The sequence below is a fragment of the Aptenodytes patagonicus genome, chromosome 3 (genome assembly GCF_965638725.1).
Source record: "Aptenodytes patagonicus chromosome 3, bAptPat1.pri.cur, whole genome shotgun sequence".
Lineage (NCBI taxonomy): Eukaryota > Metazoa > Chordata > Aves > Sphenisciformes > Spheniscidae > Aptenodytes > Aptenodytes patagonicus.
Window position 1 is genome coordinate 95,381,338 of NC_134951.1, and position 21,888 is coordinate 95,403,225.

Genomic DNA, 21,888 nt, shown 5'->3' on the forward strand with positions numbered 1-21,888 from the left:
TGAAGAAAATTATCACGTTGCCACTTTGATCTCCAGCCTGAGCTTTAAGAAGGACAAAAGCAATATAAACAGTGCTGTGAACTTTAACAGTACCCAGCAATTGTGGGAGACTTCTGCATAACGATCAATGAATAACCAGTGACATTGAGCTGTTGCAGCACACTGATGGGTAAAAAGCTACAGCTGAATCGACAGAAGCCGGACTATTTGAAGCATACTTCTCTTTGATGGAGTGCCAAAGCACACAAGCTATATTAGAGGGGAAAGAATCTGTAGAGCTTTTGTATGTGGAAAAATTTGTCAAAGGCAACATGACAGCACAGTTATATCATTCCAACTGCTCCTTGATTTATTGTTGTACGGGTACAACTCCCGTGCAGGTGCACTGCAGAGGAAGTGCCTCATGCTGCTGCAGTCATTTTTGAGGCAAAAGTGGAGCTGATCTGTTAGCATACAAGTCTGCTGTCAACAGGGACTTGAGCAAAACTTTCATTCTGCTAAAACTGGGAGGAGACTCTTCAGTCAATGTAGCAGCCTAAAAAAATACTGAAGGCTGACCGCCAGTTGTAGTATAGCGTCTCCTTGTCACACTGTTCTGCTTTTCCCTGCGCGTTAGTTACCTTCTTGTTGGGAGTTTTTGCTAGTACAGCTATTGGCTAGAAGACAACTCTGCCTGGTACAGTTATGGCACTGAAGACACACTTACATAGATTTATTGCTTTTGAGTAGAATTTATTTCAACGCCAAAATACGCAGATGTTTGCATCCATCTGAAAATGCTTTTTCAGTCTACGATACCATTAGCCCTGTGCTGGTGAAACAGCCAGGAGATACAGGCAGAATCACAAACAGCATGACCAGATACAGTGTTTCTGAACATTGAATAAATTCAGCTAGGTAGTGTCTGGACACTGCTTAGTACCTGTCCTCGTAGCATGCATTTCAAATACATAAATAAAATTATGGTTGTTCATACGAGTCTATGAGTGAAACAGGAGGAACTGACATTTCCCTTTGGCTAGTGGGCAGTAACATGAAGCTTGCAGCTTGTCAAAAAACATAAAAATTGAATGAGACTTCAAATTAAATAGCCCAGAATAAAGAGGAATGCTCCAGAGGATTCAGTCTCTTTCTGCCGTTTTGCACTTGGACCAGCAGGAGTTAAAAGCTCTCTGTGAGGACTTGGTAGTCTAGCACCACTCTGACACTTTGACACTGATGCTTTGAGTCCCTTTAGTCTAAGTTTTTTTTTTTTTAAGAGAAGGCACATTTCAAATTTCTTCTCTGACCATAGCTGTAAGAATATCACAATACTGGCATGTTGCATGTTATCATGTAACATGTCATCTCTAAAAGATTGCTGCATTTCTGCATATTTTTAGAGCAAAAACACTTGCCAGCATGTTGGTCCATCACTGTGTGGTGACATTAATTTTAGGATTAGAACATTCTGTAAGTGCTTTTGGCATATAGAGCTGGATGTCCAGGTTCACTGTATTTCCTGTTGGAATTGAATTCTGTGGATATAGGGACTTTTTTCTTCCTTAAACTTACCTGTGTAGATTTGTATAGTGAGTCAAGAGCCATTGAGGAACCGATAAAAGCTGTTCAGACAATTGAATAAGGAAAAGCCAAATGAATAAAGCAACCCACTGACACATCCTTCTTTTTTTTTCCCTACCAAACATGGTAGAGTATGACCTTGTGACCATTTTTCATCTCAATGTCAAAGCCTACAATACCTTTGTTATACACAATAATAACTGTAACATTTTTAGATGGCTTAATGATCTCCCTCTCAACTCACAGCATATCAGAGGGAGACAGATGGGACCCAGATTTCTTGCTCATCAGCTAATACAGGGGCCTTCTGAGCCTGTGGGCCATCTCCCTTCTGATCCAAACCATGCTGAAATTTTTCTGCTTGACACTGCTTCACCTGCTGGCTGTCCAGTGGCAGATGCAGGAGAAGGCCAGTACGCCTTGCAGCATTTTTCATGCTGCCTGGTGGTTTTTGAAGCCTTACCCGAAACTGTGTTCAGGTTTGTCCTATATTTTCTACTTGAACAAGCCAAGCTGCATGCCAGAGCTACTCCCAAAGCACCGTAGTGGCGTGGAGGGAGTCGGGCGGTGTGCTCTGTGCATCAAGTGAGCTGTCAGCTACCGTTTCATCAAGACCAAGCTGTTTTCAAAATAAAATAGTCTAGCTGGTGTTATCAGGAGAGCAAGTCAAAGGTTAGCCCCTTTCTGCTCAGGCTGCCTAGATGAATTAAGCTGTGCATCCAGGCCTACTGTAAATTTGCTCCTGTCCCTGCCCAGAAAGATTTCGCTCTTGTTCCACTACAGCATTGGCATTTCCCTGCCATGTCGTCATAGCACGTCTTGGCTGGAAACCAGTGGGATGGCTGAGCACGATCCTGTCCCCGCTTCTGCATCCTGCCCTCTTCTTGGTGCCACACAGAGCAGGAGAATTAACTTATCCAGGCCACCACAGTCCCTCGGGTGGCTCCTGGGCACGGTCCCTCCGGCAGGGTGCTGGGGCCAGGCTGCATCATATTGGCGAGTTCCTCAGGGGCCGTACCAGGAAGGAGAAAAGCAGGTTTCTGGGCTTGCCTATTTCTGATGCCCGCTGTGTCCAGAGGCTCTCCTTCCTTCCCCCTTCCTCTGAGACTTGTTGCTGTTGAACCCTCTGGAGACAACAGTGAGGAAAGTGCCTGGTTTTGCTTCTGAGCTCGCTGGGCACTGCTGCTGCCGGGGTAGTTGCGAGGTGCCACGGAGAGCCCAACTGAAGCTGTTAGCAGGGGCAAGCAACCCTTTAAAACCTTGCCTGATGTTTTGCTAAGCACATTTTTACAGCACGGGGACTCCAGTAGTTTGTGGTTGTAGCTCTGACATATAGAGCTGCTTTTAGCAGGAAATTCAACTTCATAATTCAGATTTTAAAATCTTTGTGTTCTGATCCATCTCTCAGCAGCCTACCTCCCCAACGACCCCTAACAAGCCAGTAGTGCCACTGGAGTGGGCATCTGGAGTGGTACCAAAACCCGACCCTACCGTCATTAACAAGCACATACGAAAGCTGGTGGATGTAAGTATTTGGAAGAATATACTGGTCAAAGAGAACAATAGCTTTGATATTGTCATCATTATAATTAATTTCAAGCTTTTCAAGAGATTGTTAGGGTTGGGATGAATTTCAGACATCCGATAACAAATTTGAGCCTTTATTGATACTTTCAGAAATATTTATTTTATTCCTGCAATCAGTGATGGGATTAGTAAGCAGGTTTCTCGATACAAAGGAGCAAACTTCCAGGAGCATACAAAGCCTGGCTGCTGTTCAATAGGTTTGATTAGCAAATATAAATTCAGAGGGCAAAGTTGACTTTTCGCAGCTCTAGTCACCCAGTTTATGTCTGGTACCAGACAGCTGGAAACAAAAATGCTCAGAAACAAGGACTCACGCGTTACTAGGTCCAGAGAAGGTTTCTGGAAACCCTATTTCTGGTTTTCAACTTGCTGTCATTTGACTGTCCAGAGCACACTACATATGGTAAAGAAAGCACTGTCTTGGTGTCACTTTAAAAATCTGGGCATGAAGTCATGAAGAATTATAGCTGGGATCTTCCAGCTTCAGTTTGGAAGGTGGCGTATTAGGTAATGCAAACAAAACCAAACACTACCAGGTTCCTTTGGAGAGACTGACCCCTGTTGTGCTGGTGTGTAAGGGACTTTTAGTGATGTAAGCAGCATGCAGAGGAACCAGGAATGTGTTGTAGATAATGAAGCAAGATTTCCTTCTACTTTTTACAAATTAATAACTAAGGCTGGGAAGAACTATTAAATTCTGACCTCGTCTGCGTTACAGGTCATTAATTTGGGTTATGTTGTTAAGATAACTTAAGCAAAGTCTTCAGTTCTCTCACTCAGACTTCAAATATATCTTGTGGTTTACTTTTTGTACATGCTCTTTTTTTTAAAAAGTTTCATTTTTCTCTTAATGTGGGATGCCAGAACTGCACATGCTCTTCCTGTATTGCTTTCGTCAGTGCCATATGTGTTGATAAAAATCACTCCACATCCAAACCTCTCTTTGATAGCTTGTTTAAATAGGAAGTCTGTCGCAACTCCTTAATCTTTCCAGAATGTGCTGGGTGGAGGGTTGTTCTTGTTCCTGTGGGTGGGGGAGATGCAGTCCCCCATTCCACAATTTTGGCCTGGTTCAGGATGTATGATCTTGAGTTTGACAGGACTAAAACATGGCTTGGGGCTGTTATGATACAGCTTACCAAGAGGCCCACACCGCTCTGTACAGCTGTCTTCGTTTTGCTAATCTTCTTCATTTACTGGCTGCTTTGAGTTGTGCTTTAAGGCATTGTTTTTATTACTAAAAGTGTTGAATACTACTTGGGTTTGCGTATTGGTTCCTTCTTGATGATATATTTTTGAGGTCTGCCAGTCATCGGTTACAGGTCATTTGATAGGTGCTTAGAAATTGGCTTCATCATGCTCTCATTAAAATAAGGACAACGCAAGCACCTTTCAGAGGTCTCAGTACATTAAATTCTTGTCTTTGTCAACCAAATCTTAATCTAATGAGAGAGTTTGTGCTTCAATATGTGTCTTTCAGATAGTCATGTTGGCTTTGACACTCATGTTTTTCCCATCAGCACCACACGTAGCTTTAACACCCCTTGCACATCTCTGCAATCAGTAAGACAGAATGTAGCAATCCCTTAGCAGCTAAGGAGGGCTTCCATCACTTTATGCAACCTTTTAAATTTGATCCCATGTCTGTTTTTCCTTAGTGACAAGCTGGGGTGGGTTGCTGGGAGGGAATGGTTGTTAGATACAAAGTGCTTGTGATCTGGATGTCGAAGTATTAGTAAACAAATCAGATTGAAACAGTACTGTGGCAGAGCAGAGGTGACCAACTAAAAGAGAAGTGAAGCCAAAACCATCTGAAATACTCATGGGAAAGCTGCTGTTGGGTTGGTTTTGTTTTATTTCTTTTTTTGTGATTAAAAAGCATACTTAATGAAGCAAAGGGAATATGTCACGTGGGACAGAATTTTAGTGACATTTCCAATAAAGAAGAAAAATAAAGCACGAATAATTATGCCTAAAAAGTTGTGGAGGACCATCACTAGATAAATACTGAAGGCAAGTTTTCTTTAAAAATTAGCCATTTTTCCCCTACAGTCCAATAAATATGTATACTGAAGTACCAAGTAGGAATAAAAGGAATAAAACAAGACAGCAGAGCATCTGATTAGTAATGTTGAACATTAAGTTATATGTAGTTATAAGGTTGAAGAGCTGGTATAGATTCAGGATAGGCTAGATATTAGGACAATTATTTCTTTTTTTTTCACAGTCTGTCTTTAGGAACTACGATCATGACCATGATGGCTACATTTCTCAGGAAGACTTCGAAAGTATAGCTGCCAACTTCCCCTTTTTGGACTCTTTCTGTGTGTTGGACAAAGACCAGTAAGTTTGGAGATTTCTTTGTGGTTTTTTTATTTTCCTCAATTTAAAAACTCATGAAAACCAAGTATTGAAGAAACAATGTTTCCCAAGCTTCTTGTGTCTGACATCTCACTTAAGGAACTGAAGATCACTGAAGGCTGAATTCTGTTCTCATTTAACTTCTTACGCTGTAGTCGGTTCTATAAGCCCACCTGGTTGGAGTCCTGCTTTACCTGGTACTTTAAAAATCATTTATGTAATAGCTTAATGAGGAATTCCTGCTGGGACTGAGTCAAAACCCCTGGAGTACTGTCAAATTGCAGTGGAGATGCTGTATCCAGACCAGGCATCAGACTGATGAAACAAACAAGTTGTGTACAGGACAGGGGAAATGAGTGTGCGTAGCAGGGAGAGGGTAACAAATATTCTAGGAGGTATATATAATATATATTTCCTAGCCAGTTGGGCTTGATAATTCTTGTTGTCCAGAATCTCTTTGGCTGTCAAGGTTGGTGGTCAGCCAGGGGCTTAAGTGCTTGGCCTGTGTGAGCAGTAAGTCAAGACCCTTCACTTAATGCCCTGGTCTGTGCTGTGATACCATGAACAGGTGAGAAACCACGGTCCATGCTATAAGTTCAGTGTTTGCTGTTTAATGAAGGATAAGAACCACAAAGGCTCTAAGGGTTTTTTTCCTGCCAGGACTGTTGCAGCTCTTTCAAAGACTGTACTTTGTGTGCTGCGTGCTTTTTGCAATGAGAAGATCCTGAATTGTTCAGTGCCGTGAGCGGTGACAGATCTATACTTTTTTCCCCTAACAGAGATGGTCTTATAAGCAAAGAAGAAATGATGGCTTATTTTCTGAGAGCTAAATCACAGTTCCAGTGTAAAATGGGACCAGGGTTTATTCATAACTTTCAGGAGATGACCTATCTTAAACCAACTTTCTGCGAGCACTGTGCGGGATTTGTAAGTATGCTTTTAATAATAGTATATCTTAAACACAATTTTTTACCCTTTAACGTAGACAGGGTGAAACTGGCTCCACGCATTGCTAAAGTCTCTTGGCCAAATATCTCATTGCATTCAGAAGCACAAAACATTCACTCATGTTGTAGTTGTGCTATCCAGTTTTGTTTTAGTGGTTCCTGAATACTGGCATTTGTAAGAATTACTGTTGAGGGGAAAAAATAAAATTATGTTAGCTAAAGGGTATTAGAGACCATATGAATGGCCTTACTTGGTTTATCTTAAGTTCTTTAATTTGGCTTGATTTCCCATGTAAACAAGCTCAAGGGAAAATGGGTGTCTGGAACAGAGGATGTAGATGGAGCAAAAGCCGTTCTTTCTCAGGAAATTGCACATGGCAACATAGCTATGTTCATAATTCTCTGAATGGCCATAACAGCCTTAATCCTTTCTCTATTGAATTAACAGATCTTCTAATTTGGTCAAGAAATCAAAAGTGCTTCTAGCAGTTCTGTACAATAAGATTTTTTTTTAATTTATTTGAGGTATGTTTTTTTTTAATTTGCTTTTTGTCTCAGCCATAATTTACCAGATGCCACTCATTAGAGTGCTGGGAAATGATTGTTTTTGTGACCATTTGTGTTGCTTGTAAACCTCCTCTAACTTTTTCACTTCAAACCAAGTATACTAAAGAAAAAGGAATTCCTATGATTTAAAAGTTACATTAATGTACACACCCCGCTGAAATCAAATGTCCACATTTAGACAGCTTAAGCAATAAGGACAGAGGCCCATGTCCTCTGCTTACGTGTGGCCCACGTACAGGGTGTAAACTCAGAACGTGGTTCCTGCTCTCCAGCACAGATCTGCCTCTGCTATCAGCAGCAAAGTCTCCAGCTTGTGCTGTGTGAACTTTTCCACTAAGTAATATTTTTTCATGGCTGAAAGTAACAATAACAGCACTGCTAAGTGCAAAAACGTGCCTCCTCTCAGACCAGCTCTGGTCTTCCTGCTTTTGTCTGTGCTCCCATCTTCCGCTCGCTTCTTTTGTGACGCGTCTGTCTTGTTCAGATGCTCATGCTCCCTATCACAACAGCTGATCAAGGCCACAGGGAAGAAGGAATTCCACCTATTTCCGCTAGAACTGCAAAAACCTTGGAGGTGACATGGTCAATGCTGATTCAGGAGCATGCTGGTGGGCTCTTGAGCTGACAGCTCCAGCAGACCGATGGGGCAGGGGCGGTCACTGGCCTGAGCCTATTGTTTCTGGCTGCCTGCAGCCTTGGGAAGATTTCATTGCGTTTGTGACACCCGGTTCATGTTTGGAAGGCTTCCATAGCAAAGCAAGGCCCGAGGACTGCCCTGCAATGTCCTCTCCACCAGATATTTTTCTCCTGCATCAATTTGCTAATTGGCCATTGTTGGATTTTTCATGTCTCCCTGATTACATCCAGTGCAGGAATACAAATGAGTAAGGGGTTGTACAGGAAATGGAAATAAGGTCATTTTTCCTGTCAACTCACTGAAGTCATTGGCATTGTCCTGTGGATGAGTTGGACTGATAGGACAGGAACCAACTACAAAATCTGCTGCATGTTTGTTCTGCATTTCAGTGCTGCTCATCCATGGGTGGAAACTTAATTTCTAACTGATGCACTGATTCACAGTCAAAATAATGTGCGCTGACAGTACAGGAGGATGAATTGACGTAACAGTGCAATGCCTGTAGTATCCAATAAAATATCTGTTATTAAAATGGTATGAACTTTAAAGGTCAAGCTAAAACCTAGTGCCATTAAGCAGCACGAAATTGATATGCCCATGGCCAGCCACAGTTCTGTCCCACAGCTTGAGTTGCACCGCGTGGCAGGGTAGGTGACCAGACATCCCACCGAGCTTTATAATATGGATTTGCACAGATCCTCTTACCTTGGAGCTTGCTCAAGTCAGCTTTGCAGCAAAGCTGTGTCAGGCAGATTCAAAGCTTTAGGTCAGAATTCATGACACAGCAGTTCAGCTAAGCTTCACTGCTGTGTGTAATCACGACAGTGGTGCCAAATTTGAGTAGGAGGAAGGTACAGACCTGAGGTGAGGAGAAAGCTCTTCAGTGGGAACAGAGTAGAGCTTAAATGAAAGAAACTGCAATCCATGTCTCTTACGGTGATCCTGGCAAAGAGACCTGGGAAAAACGTCATGTAAAGCTGAGCAGCGACAGCCCTGCTGCTGCTTTTCCAAGAGGGGGCTGGGGGACTCCACTGTCGCTGCCTGACCACAGGCATTAGCAGGAAAAGAGCAAGCAGCAGGCTCTCTGTGGACCCTTCTTCCAATGTTGTCCCTTCTGTTCTTTTATTCACCTTTCTTCCACCCTGTCTAATCTATTTTGCTTTTCCAAGCCCCCATTTTTCCTTGCAAATTCTTTTTTGCAGCGTATGGATTTTTTTTCCCCCAGAATCTTCCTATTCTGTTTATTTTACTCTTTCCTTTGTATTCTGAATGTCCTCCAGCTCTTCCTTTTGAACATTTCTTTAATGACCATATTCACCCCACACACACTGTGCGTGGGTTCTTATAAATATGGTAAGAAGCCACGTGCAGTTTTGACTGCCTGGATGCGCTCACCCTCCCTGGTAACGTTTTGAATGAGGTCAGGATAAATAAACACTGCAGTCCCCAGTCTTTTTCGTTTAATGCTAGGGCTAGAAAAACTGCCCCTTCCTCTATCTGCCTCTCAGAGTGAAAATGCTTGTTTTTATAATGCAATGGCTGTAGGTACAGTGCTGCTGAGTGTATAGATAACAATTTGCTAGGGAATTTTCCTACTTCCAAGCAATCCTGCTCATGTTGCAGTGAAAGCTTCCCAAAAGTGGGACTGCACACACTGCCTCCTGGAAGTTTAGCATTTGGTTGTTATGTACATCAAAAAGGACAGCTTCTGGGAGGAGGCAAAGATGGAATTTAATGGCTTTTCTGCCTGTTTCAATTTTCAACCTTTTTTTTAATGGAAGAAGTCAGGTGGACAAATCCAATTGCTATGGCTGGGTGTGCTGGGGACCAGCATGGGAACCGAGAACCTAATTTTTATCCCCAGTGGTGTTTTCTTCTGCTGTGTTTGAATGGCATGGGTCATTTATGTATCTGGAGAATGGATGTACACTGGAAATTCCCTCGCAGATAACATTAAGTGAGCCTAAAAGCAGAATGTGCTCTGCTAGTTTCAGTAAGCTTGATATAATGGCAATCTTTCACCCATTCCTGGAAACAAATGTCATCTGTGTCTCTCCTTCTCTGGTAGTCCCACTTAAGTAGTAGAAATAAGGGGGAAGCCACACAAGTCTTATCACAATTAGAGGGGGAGGTCTGTCTAACAGGAAGGGTGTTAAAAGCAGTTGTATCCTGTTTGTGCTTTTGTAGCCATTGGTACTTCCTCATTGTGACCTTGTTTTCCTTCCGGCTTTCTTTTCTGATTCCTTGACGTTCTTTTGTCTTTCTTTGCAGCTCTGGGGTATAATCAAACAAGGCTACAAATGCAAAGGTAAATAAATATTGCATGGATTTTTCAAGCTATAGGTGGTGGGGTTTAGCACAAGTAGGCCAACTGTATTTTTTACTAGAATGACATCTGTTCATCCAAATTTTGCTTATACACTTGGTACTGTCCGTGAACAGTGGCTGCTGGTAAGCTATGAAGCCTCACTGCATTAGGGGACATAGCACCCAGTAGGAACACACAAGTTCTGTGAGCTAAAGGTCCAAAGCAGCCACTGACTCCATGAGGTGTCACTTTCTACCAGCAAAGACCTTGCATCTTGGAAAACCAAGTGTCCTTATCCTAACACTGAGACATCCTGAAATATATCTGCTGAGACTTGGGGTCAGGAAAAGGTCTGCTGGCAATGCTGTCTGTCATGTACATCCGCATGCCTGTAGTGAACCCTAGCTGGTTTTGCAATGCAATAGTGGCTGAGCTAGAAATAGAGAAATATTTAATTCCTAGACTGCCCAGCAGATCTCATTGCACGATCTTCTGCAGACATTCAACTTAAAAAAAAATCCTAGAGCTCTTACAGCCCTCTCTGTTGCGTTCATAAATTGTTTAATTTCTTATGCAATACTTGCACCATATTGAGCAGGTCAGACCAAGAATGACACTGTAGTCGTCCTCATTGGCTTGAAAGTCCTGGGCCTATTTATTTCACAAGCAGCCCAGCTCTGGCTGAAGGGCACTGTTGATTTTCACAGTTGTAGTTGTATCTCAATTATTCACAGGGGAACATTCACGCTGGGGCTTCATATTTGTATTTAAATGCACTCTTTTCCCTTAGTCTTACACTGGCTCCCAGGAGAAGGGTGAAGAATTGGCAGGATTGTTTTTTTGGGATACACTGTATTCCTGTCTCCCTCTCCACCCATGAATGTCTCTTCCTCAGAGAGGGGCGGGGAAAATGTCCATGGCTAAACCAATGTATTTAATTCAGCTATACCTGATTACTGTCATCTGAGCAGCTACGAAAGGGCTAGTTGCGGTCTATACTTTTACTGGTAGGATGAGGGAAGGTTGATAGGGTTTTGTCACAGCAGCCCTGTAAACTCAACTTGAGATCTGAAAGCTGAGCTCTGTCCTGCATCGTTGCTTCTAACAGTGGCCCAGTGGAGAGAGAGCAAAAGTGGTTCTGTGGAGTCAAAATATAGGCAACGGAGCATGAGAGTGAGAGCAGAGCTGCTTGCTCAGATCTTACAGTGGTCAACAAGTGTTATTAGTGCCTGCCCTTCGTTGCAGCAGGTACCAGCTGCTCCGTATGCCAGCATCACTAGAGTGCTGCACCCATTAGGGATGATTTCTGCCTTTGAGCACAGAGCTGTCATCTTCTGTTTTGAACCTCTGACACTGTGCTAGCAGGGGGAAGGAGGGAGTTCATCTGTTCAGGTCTGCTGCTTACCCCAGCACTGTGGATAATGAGATAAAGCTAGACTGTGTGGTCTACAAGTGATGAAAGAGGTTCTCCATGGCCAAGAGAGATCTTTATTGTATTGGGGGGGGAGAGCGTTACCTTTAGGGCAGACAAAACCACAGCTGGGCAGGTACTTCTGTATTAGTCATATGAACAAGGTGATGGGAGAAACCAGAACCCTCACCCATCATGCTAGAGTTGCTGCCCTGAGCAGAATGGTTCCTTTAGCAGAGAGTTATAAACACAATGCTTTGGCAATGGCTCACCTAGAACAAAATGTTAGGTCATGGAGCAGCAACAGAGAAACAAGGGAGACGGAAATTTTCAAACAAGGGCAAGGGACACAGAGGAGTGTGCCCCTGTGTTTGGGGCACACATCTTCCACCTTTTGGCCCTTCCTTGCAGGTAAGATCCGTACTGCAGTCACACTTCAGATAAATGTACCTAGTGATGAGTGTATCTGCAGTGATGCAAAGCCCAGCAGAGGCTAGCTGTGCAGGCACTCAGCCAGTTTCATCCAGGAGGATGATACACATCCACAGAGCTTACTCTGTACTGATGTTGCTTGCTGAGCTACTTAGACGAGTTTTAACCTACAGTGGTCCACATCAACCTCCAGCTGTCCTTCCAGAGGCTCAGAGTATGGACGCTCCAGTGTCTTCTGACCAAGTGTGTTTGCTATAATGGGCCCTGCTGGGTCAATTAAAAAAAAAAAAACAAAACACCTTCTTTTGGAGACTCATGCAGTGGAGCAGAGGCTTTATGCGTGGCATACACAGGATCATACCAGTAATTCCAGGTCTCTTCCTTGAAACTAATTTCTGATGAAAGTATCATCCCTCTCTTCCCTTCTGCTGCCAGATTTCTATTAATGGGTGCCATGGAAATGATCCATTTTTTGTAACGCTCTTCACACCAAATGATCCATTTCTGTAACTCCCTTCGCACCTTCTGTCAAAGTATTCGTTCCTTCAAAGTCCCTCCTGGTATGTGTCTGCTAATAGCCCTGAGGGATTACCAGATAGTTGTGGCTTTCCATTTGGTGACTTGACAATTCCTTTCTTTACAGATTGTGGTGCCAACTGTCATAAGCAATGCAGAGACCTGCTTGTGCTGGCGTGCAGGAAATTTTCCAGAGGAACCTCAGTAGGCAGCAACCATGGCTCTCTGCCTAGCAGTCCATCTCTGCCTCCAGGTGAGAGCACTTCTGTTCCTATTTTAAACCATTTCTGGAATCCTCTCGAACAGCCGGTGTCCTTCTGCCATTTTTTATTTTTCCTTTATATCAACGCACAGAGCAGCACACATACTTTCCACTGCACTGTGGCTTGTGTTCAGTGCTTGGATTACAACATCCCTTTCTGCAGTGATGGCCTTAGTCTCCTGCCTGAGGCTCCCTATCCTCTATACTGGCACCCCTATCCCAGCTGAAAAGAAATAAAATTATAATTAGGGAAATTGTACTTCTCCTTATCAGCCACTTAGGGGCAGGGGCTGGGAGGCATAGGGCACAATTCTAACTCTGCCTTATCCCCTGAGCGTGCAGATGGAGGGAGAAGGAAATGTGCACACACAAGGCCAGAGTCAGTTTCCAAGCAGCATATGGATATTGCTAATTATACCACTGCTTCGTATAGGGGGTTACCTCCCCCCCGCCCCAGACTTAAGTTATCTTTTTGTACAGATCTTGAAGCAGAATATTGGAAATAAACAATTCCACCCTCTCTTTCAGTCCAAGATGAAGTATTTGAATTTCCCAGTGTTGCTGCGGAACACCAGGACCTCGATGGCAGAGCTATCACCCTCGTCACTGGCTCTTCACGGAAAATTTCGGTGCGGCTGCAGAGGGCGACCACCAGCCAAGCAACACAGACAGAACCACTGTGGCATGAGCCAGGCTGGAATGATTCAGGTTCCCATACTTTCCCCAAAATGAAGTCCAAGTTCCATGGCAAAGCTGGGAAGAACAAAGGCTTTGCAAAATGGGAGAACGAAAAGCCCAACGTGCAGGCTGATATAGAGCTAGAAGCCGAGGCCCCACAACACATACAGGATCACAACGGAATAGAAACCCTCCCAGAAAGACAAGAATCTGAGGTGAGCTGCAGAAGAAGCCAAGACGGTTTAAAATCTGCTAGAGTCTGAGGTCTCATAAGGTTATTTTATGAATTTCAGGGTGCTTTTTCATTCAAATTTGCCATTGCTTCTTGCACAAGAGTTACTTTCAGAAGAATGCCAAATCATCCATAGATACCTATTTTCTACACTGCAGTGTGCATTTACTCTAACACTGTAACTGGGGGTCTGGCTCTTGGTGTCAGTATGTGCTTGTAGGAGTTGGGCACTTTTCGAAAATCATTAAAATAGCCTGGTGGATATCTGACCAAATGCTGTGCTGTTGTACCCTTGCAATGCACAGTTCAGGGCTCCATGTTAGATTCACAAGAACTAGCATTCTGATAAACATACGAGTCCAGGCTAGGGCAGGGTAGTGGTCTGATTTCTGTTGCTGTCACCCATAAAGTTTATACTTCCAAAGCCTCATGCTTTTATTGACCATCTTTGCTAGCATGTAAGTGCCTCTTTTCTTTTGGTTACAGGATAGCTGATTGCTCACTCTGAAGCACAGAAAAATGAAGATGACAACAGTAATACAGCAAGCATTGATGGACTGTCACAGACCACATTTGGCCATGAGAAGTTTTCCTGTACCTCACACTTTTAAATTCAACCATTGCCCTGTTTTCTTAGCTGAAAGGTGTTATAAAGCACTATTTATTTTCTCACGAGTAAGCCATTTGGATGAACATTGCACAGACACAGCAGAACGGATCTCTGCGCTCAGTGTTTTCTCTTGCATGACTTTTGTGGAAACTTCCTTTACATGCCAGTAAGGATATATTTGGCCTCCTTTAAATATACTGCATCATTTCGGTATGTCTGCCAGCAACAACAATGGTGAGGACAGAAGCCAAGCATCTAAGTTTGTTCGATAACACTCCTTTTCCAGAGGCTCGTAATGATCTTTTAAGGAAAGAAGTAGGTGTGTATGTTGATTAAATCTCACACAAAAACCTTTCACAAAGTTCTCTATGCTGAAATTCTTTGCACGCCTCGGGTTTTGAATTTTGGCCGTGTTTACATTGCTACAGTGAGCGTAGGTGTTCAGCGCAGTGATACCAGTTCCCAGACTGGGGATCCTTCAAATAGGTAGCACGTGGCTGAGAGTGAAGAAATTCCAAGACACTATGCATATGTCTGGTTACACTGCAATGGAGAGGCGTCCTCTCTGCCAGCGCTGATTATGGTAAAATTAGCATGTAATAAACACCTTAGTTTTAAGTGTGTGTGTATGTATGTGTACTTGACATGTTTTTCTCTGGTTAACAGTCTGCACATGTTAAGACTAAAGGTACTGAAAAGCAACCTCCAAATTAGCAGTTTGCTAATGTAGGATAAATAATCTGTAATGACCTGAGCAGCAGGTTTGAAGTGGCATTTCTCAGAAGCATTAAGTTACTTAAGGAGCACAACCCTCATCTGGAAAAAGAGAGAAAAACAAAACAGCACAAAGCTCAAACCTGAAAGGTACGTTCCAAATTGGCATACATGTATTATTCTTCTTACCCCATCTCCCCACAAAAATAGATGTGTATGGGGGGCACGCACTCTGAATTAAAGCAACCCAATTATAAGATTTCCTACAAAATTCAGGTTGTTGCACCCTTCACCAAGTTATAAGCCCTCAAGACCAGGGAGTACTTTCATAGACTTCCCTAACCGAAACTGACAGCTGCACTCCTCTGTGGTAATTTGACTGTAATCTGCACTGCAACTACATGATGCCTGCTCAGGTTTGCGTCTTGACTCCTGCAGGTTTCCTTTGTTTTGCAACACAACTAGTAATGGTGGTAAATCTGGGGAGAGAAAAAAAAAGAGAACATGCTCTTAATGTTTTAAACTCAGAGAAATAAGCACTGCAGGGAGCACTGATTTCCAAGCTAGGATGAGGGCCAGAAGCATCCTTCACTCTTACTGCTCTGGGCAAGGACAGGCATTAGCAAAAATACGGTCTTTATTTCCTGTGGTGGGTCAGGTGACAGGTCACAACAGGCTGGCCGCACAGCTACCGTTACAGCGTACGGCTTGCACACAATGAAAATTATGTGGTAGAGAATTTGAATAGAGAAATTTGGTTATGATCCAGGCTGTTGATGGATCTGTTGAGATAAGCCTTTTAATGCTTTATAAATGAAGTGTTCATGTGCGACTTCATTCTTAACGTCACATAAGAGTTTTAAACAGCGTTTAACCTGTAGACCTCAGCCTATTTCTTGCAGCCTTTTAAAAGTCAGTTGTAACTCTTGCTCTGAAAGAGAAGCAATCTGCTTTCCTATTTCTATCAGGCCCACAAACCATGCCCGTCTTCATTTTGTTGTTGGATAAGAATGTTTCTTGTACATAATCTTATCTTCTCACTTACCTACTCCCCAAGATACTCACAAGCTTCTTCCCTAAACTGTTTAAAAGGGTAGGTGCTCTATGTTCTTCAGAGGAAGGCCTTTTCAAGGACACATTTTTTTTTCCATGTATACTGTCATCAAGGCATAGACTCACATTTAAGCAAGAAAAGTCATGTCTTCTACAGAAGCAGCTCCCACTTCCTGGGAGACCATTCTACTAGCAAATAGACTGCTTAAGTTTCAACCCACTGTAGAGATTTCATCAATGCATCTCTAGCAAGCCTGGTAGCTTTGCTCAGTTAGGTGCTTACCTCAGCAGCAGTTGCAGATCAAGCATAGACCGCAGGCTCACACAGCTGATCCTTCTAAGCAAACTATTGCAGCATCCAAGGAGGACTCATGCTAGGTGAAAATTTCAAGCACCTGCTCCTGCTGGAAACCCTTTGCTTTAGGCATTTCAAGAAGGGGAATGTTGAGAGTGTGTTGCCGGTAGTAAGTGTTCACAGCCGTTGGAAAACTTGAGAAAAAGACACTGAGTAGAAACACAGCTTTTTTTCACACACACCCCCCACCCCCCAAAAAGGAATAGACTCATCATAGACAATGTAATAATTAAAATTTAAAAAGGCATTAACAGGCTGTTTGCAGCAGAACACTGATCTTCTAGTTCCACAGCAAGCACCTGAGTGGGGAGAGCTGACAGGGCATGAGCAACCTTTTTAAGAAGTTGGTATAAGATGAGCTCTTTACCTTGGAGGAGGCCTGAATACAAAGAAATTAAGAAATCTTTTTCTCTCCTTACTTCAGGTTGACATCTTTTTCTGAACAGGGGCAAGACAATTTTAGTTCCCCAATCTGGGCAAAGCAACAAAGAATTTCTTGTTTGCCTCCCCTGACTTAAGAAAAGGCAAAACATACCAGCCATCACAGTTCCCGACTGAGCTATGTGCCTCTGCTGGTCTTGGTGAAATCCTGCCTGCTAGAAGTAGAGCAATTCCAGGAGAGTGTCCAGGAGAAAGTGTCATAACAACAAGAGCACTGGATTAATTAAGTAACTAAAGTGAGATACAATCCCAGATGATGCTGCATACTTCCACCACATCCATTCGTCCCTGTCTCAGTCCCCAGGATCTTTTAAGAAACTGGGGGGAGAAGGGAGGTGTTTTTAAAATAAACAAACAAAACACCAATCCCACACCACCACCCCAAAAAAACCAACCACTATGATCACACAGTGGAAAGAAGGAAGATTATGCCAAACCTTATTTACAGCCTGATCTGCAAATGCCAAAGAATACAAGCAACAAGAGTAGGTGAAAAATGCAAGTGCTTGCATAGACCCTGTAAGAGATGATTTGGCTGTTCGAGCCAAACCCACTAGGACTTTCTGTGCTTGTGCAAAATCTGTGCAAAGCCTCGTGCTGCAAATAAGGGAGCTTCAGCCTTGCTGTCAACTTTATGTGGTAGCCCTGAGCGCTATGCAAGGAGTCAGGGGGACATATGGCTTCTTCAGAGCAAAATGCAAAACCAGGTTTGTACCGCAAGTCTATCCTCTGCTCTAGATCTCCTCACAGTCTTGCCCTCCTCTGCCCCCTCAGTCTTACCCAGCTTTTGGGCTTTAAAAGAATAATCCCAGCTCTACAAAGAAACATTTTCCTAGACACAAGCTGTCTTCTCAGAGGAGCCTTCCTCAGGCAGGTGAAGTCTGAGGGAGGGGAGGTGGGGGGGACAGGGGACAGTGACATGCTTGCTGACCAGAGCTAGTCTGAAGCATGGATTTTCCCCAGCTGGAAAAGGTGAGCCTTTTTCCTTTCAACACAGAAGAAGATAAAAAGCTGAGCTGCAGAGCAAGTTTAGGGGCAGCTGCTGCCTAAAATTTTACATTTTCCAAAACGGAGCGGACTGGCTGCTGTCACTTCTGCAGGCTGTTGCTCAGGGACTCCCCTGTGGAAGCCAAAGTGAAAGCATGCCCTAACACAGCCCCCAAGGTCTTCCTAACAGGGAGCCTGGAAGCCTTTGGCTGAGACAGCCTAGGCAGCCACAGGAGGGTCCTCGCAGCCTGGGAGACTAGTTCCAGAAGCTTTAGGCATCTGTACTACCCGCTGCTGGTTATACAGGCTGGCAGTGATGAGGTTGCAGAGAGAAGTCCTGAAGCAATCAAAAGGGACTTCAGGGCACTGGGGAGACTGGTTGAAGGATCAGGAGCACAGGTAGTGTTTTCCTCTATCCCTACAGTGGCAGGGAAGGATACTGAAAGGAGCAGGAAAACACACCTGATCAACACGTGGCTCAGGGGCTGGTGCCATCGGAATTTTGGCTTTTTTGATCATGGGGAGGTTTACACGGCACCAGGCCTGCTGGCGACAGATGGCGTCCAGCTGTCTCACAGGGGGAAAAGGATTCTCGCCCATGAATTGGCGGGGCTCATTGAGAGGGCTTTAAACTAGGTTCGAAGGGGGAAGGGGATAAAACCAGGCTCACTAGAGATGAGCCTGGGGTGGCAGGCCAATGCCAGGGGTGAAACTGATAGCCCAGCTCAAGTGCATCTACACCAATGCACGCAGCATGGGCGGCAAACAGGAGGAGCTGGAAGCCATTGTGCGGCGGGATAGATATGACTTAGTCGCCATCACAGAAACATGGTGGGGTGACTCTCATGACTGGAGTGCTGCAATGGATGGCTATAGACTCTTCAGAAGGGACAGGTGAGGAAGGAGAGGCGGTGGGGTGGCTCTGTATGTTAGGGAGTGTTTCGATTGTATAGAGCTCAACGATTGTGATGATGATACGGTTGAGTGTTTATGGGTAAGGATGAGGGGGAAGGCCAACGAGGCAGATATCCTGCTGGGAGTCTGTTACAGACCACCCAACCAGGATGAAGGGGCGGATGAAGCGTTCTACAAGCGGCTGGCAGAAGTCTCACAATTGCTAGCCCTTGTTCTCATGGGGGACTTCAACTTCCCAGATGTCTGCTGGAAATACAACACGGCAGAGAGGAAACAGTCTAGGAGGTTCCTGGAGTGTGTGGAAGACAACTTCCTGACACAGCTGGTAAGTGAGCCTACCAGGGGAGGTGCCTCGCTCGACCTGCTGTTTACTAACAGAGAAGGACTGGTGGGAGATGTGGTGGTCGGAGGCCGTCTTGGGCTTAGCGACCATGAAATGATAGAATTCTCCATTCTTGGTGAAGTAAGGAAGGGGGCCAGCAAAACCACAACCATGGACTTCCGGAGGGCGAACTTTGGCCTGTTTAGGATGCTGGTTCAGAGAGTCCCTTGGGAGACAGTCCTGAAGGGCAAAGGGGTCCAGGAAGGCTGGATGTTCTTCAAGAAGGAAGTCGTAAAGGCGCAGGAGCAGGCTGTCCCCGTATGCCATAAGAAGAACAGGTGGGGAAGACGACCGGCCTGGCTGGACGGGGAGCTCTTGCTGGGACTCAGGAAAAAAAGGAGAGTTTACCGCTTGTGGAAGAAGGGGCAGGCGACTCAAGAAGAGTACAGGGATCTCGTTAGGTCGTGCAGAGAGGAAATGAGAAAGGCAAAAGCCCAGCTAGAACCCAATCTGGCCGCTGTCGTTAGAGACAACAAAAAATGTTTTTACAAATATATTAACGACAAAAAGAGAGCCAAGGAGAATCTCCATCCTTTATTGGATGCAGGGGGGAACATTGTCACCAAGGATGAGGAAAAGGCTGAGGTACTTAATGCCTTTTTTGCCTCAGTCCTTAACAGGCAGACCAGTTATCCTCAGGGTACTCGGCCCCCTGAGCTGGAAGACAGGGACGGCGAGCAGGATAAACACCCCATAATCCAAGAGGAAGCAGTCAACGACCTGCTACGCCACCTGGATGCTCACAAGTCTATGGGGCCGGATGGGATCCACCCAAGGGTGCTGAGAGAGCTGGCAGAGGAGCTCGCCAAGCCACTCTCCATCATCTATCAGCAGTCCTGGTTAACGGGGGAGGTCCCGGACGACTGGAGGCTTGCCAATGTGACGCCCATCTACAAGAAGGGCCAGAAGGAGGATCCGGGGAACTACAGGCCTGTCAGCCTGACCTCGGTGCCAGGGAAGATTATGGAGCGGTTCATCTTGAGGGCGCTCACAAGGCATGAGCGGGACAATCAGGGGATCCGGCCTAGCCAGCACGGGTTCACGAGAGGCAGGTCCTGCTTGACCAACCTGATCTCCTTCTATGACCAGGTGACCCGCCTAGTGGATGAGGGAAAGGCTGTGGATGTGGTCTACCTGGACTTCAGCAAGGCCTTTGACACCGTCTCCCACAGCATTCTCCTAGAGAAGCTGGCGGCTCACGGCTTAGACAGGTGGACTCTGCGCTGGGTCAAAAACTGGCTGGACGGCCGGGCCCAGAGAGTTGTGGTGAATGGAGTTACATCCAGTTGGCGGCTGGTCACGAGCGGTGTTCCCCAGGGCTCAGTTTTGGGGCCGGTCTTGTTCAATATCTTTATCGATGATCTGGATGAGGGGATCGAGCGCACCCTCAGTAAGTTTGCAGACGACCCCAAGTTGGGCGGGAGCGTTGATCTGCTCGAGGGTAGGAAGGCTCTGCAGAGGGACCTGGACAGGCTGGATCGATGGGCCCAGGCCAACTGCATGAGATTCAACAAGGCCAAGTGCCGGGTCCTGCACTTCGGCCACAACAACCCCATGCAGCGCTACAGGCTTGGGGAAGAGTGGCTGGAAAGCTGCCTGTCGGAAAAGGACCTGGGGGTGCTGGTCAACAGCCAGCTGAACATGAGCCGGCAGTGTGCCCAGGCGGCCAAGAAGGCCAATGGCATCCTGGCCTGTATCAGAAATAGTGTGGCCAGCAGGAGTAAGGAAGTGATCGTGCCCCTGTACTCGGCACTGGTGAGGCCGCACCTTGAATACTGTGTTCAGTTTTGGGCCCCTCACTACAAGAAGGACGTTGAGGTGCTGGAGCGTGTCCAGAGAAGGGCAACGAGGCTGGTGAGGGGTCTGGAGAACAAGTCTTATGAGGGAACTGGGGGTTGTTTAGCCTGCAGAAAAGGAGGCTGAGGGGAGACCTCATCGCTCTCTACAACTACCTGAAAGGAGGTTGTAGCGAGGTGGGTGTCGGTCTCTTCTCCGAAGTAACAAACGATAGGACAAGAGGAAACGGCCTCAGGTTGCGCCAGGGGAGGTTTAGATTGGACATGAGGAAAAATGTCTTTACTGAAAGAGTGGTGAAACATTGGAACAGGCTGCCCAGGGAAGTGGTTGAGTCACCATCCCTGGAAGTATTTAAAAGATGTGTAGATGAGGCACTTAGGGACATGGTTTAGCGGGCATGGTGGTGTTGGGTTGACGGTTGGACTCGATGATCTTAGAGGTCTCTTCCAACCTTAATGATTGTATGATTCTATGTATGGGAAATAGCTGCACGTGAATGATCCTGGACATGGGGGGGGGGTGGTGGGAACAAAACAAGGAGAACAAATAACAGACAGATGTGGAGCAAGCGTGGGAAGAAGCATGCCAAGAGAGCTCTCCCTCTCTACGTGACATCAAGAATGGAAGGGGATCCCAACGGAGACCGAGCAGAGGGGGGGGAAGGAAGGAAGGAAGGACGGAAGGAAGGAGATCTGAATGCAGATTTTGTGGAGACACAAGAGACATGAGAAACAAGGGCTTGTTGTTTCGTGATCATCACAGCCAAAAAAATCTAACCAATGTTTTCTTCATTCAGCATCAGCCTGCTAACTGATGGGCCTCTGTACAGCACAAAAAATAGCTCCAAGTACTTCTCAAGAGTCTTGACAACAGAGTTGGCCCACCCAGGGACACTGGAGAAATAGATGTAACATTGGAACAAGTCTTTGAGTTATCAGCGCTGATCTGAACTGGATTTTCAAAATAAGCACTGCAGCCAACAGGCTAAACTCATTGGAAAATCTGTGTGCTGAACTCTAAAGTACTGTTTACAGCTGCTGACAATCTGGTCCTAGGAGACAGAGAAGCCATCAGCAAAAGGCTACCGCTGGGGCAGTATGAAATTTAGCCAAAAAGTCTGCTTTTTTCCATGA

General features: G+C 45.1%; 1 protein-coding gene across 1 annotated transcript in view; it reads left to right on the forward strand.

The window, feature by feature from the left end:
* RASGRP3 (RAS guanyl releasing protein 3) overlaps positions 1–14,721 on the forward strand; it is a 50,893-nt gene extending 36,172 nt beyond the window's left edge. Inside the window, exons 11-17 of the mRNA XM_076334295.1 lie at positions 2,972–3,088; positions 5,378–5,493; positions 6,291–6,438; positions 9,934–9,970; positions 12,457–12,582; positions 13,120–13,484; positions 13,988–14,721. Coding sequence (XP_076190410.1) covers positions 2,972–3,088; positions 5,378–5,493; positions 6,291–6,438; positions 9,934–9,970; positions 12,457–12,582; positions 13,120–13,484; positions 13,988–13,996 — 918 coding nt within the window. The 3' untranslated portion in view covers positions 13,997–14,721. The remainder of the gene's footprint in view (positions 1–2,971; positions 3,089–5,377; positions 5,494–6,290; positions 6,439–9,933; positions 9,971–12,456; positions 12,583–13,119; positions 13,485–13,987) is intronic.
* The last annotated feature ends 7,167 nt before the right edge of the window (positions 14,722–21,888 follow it).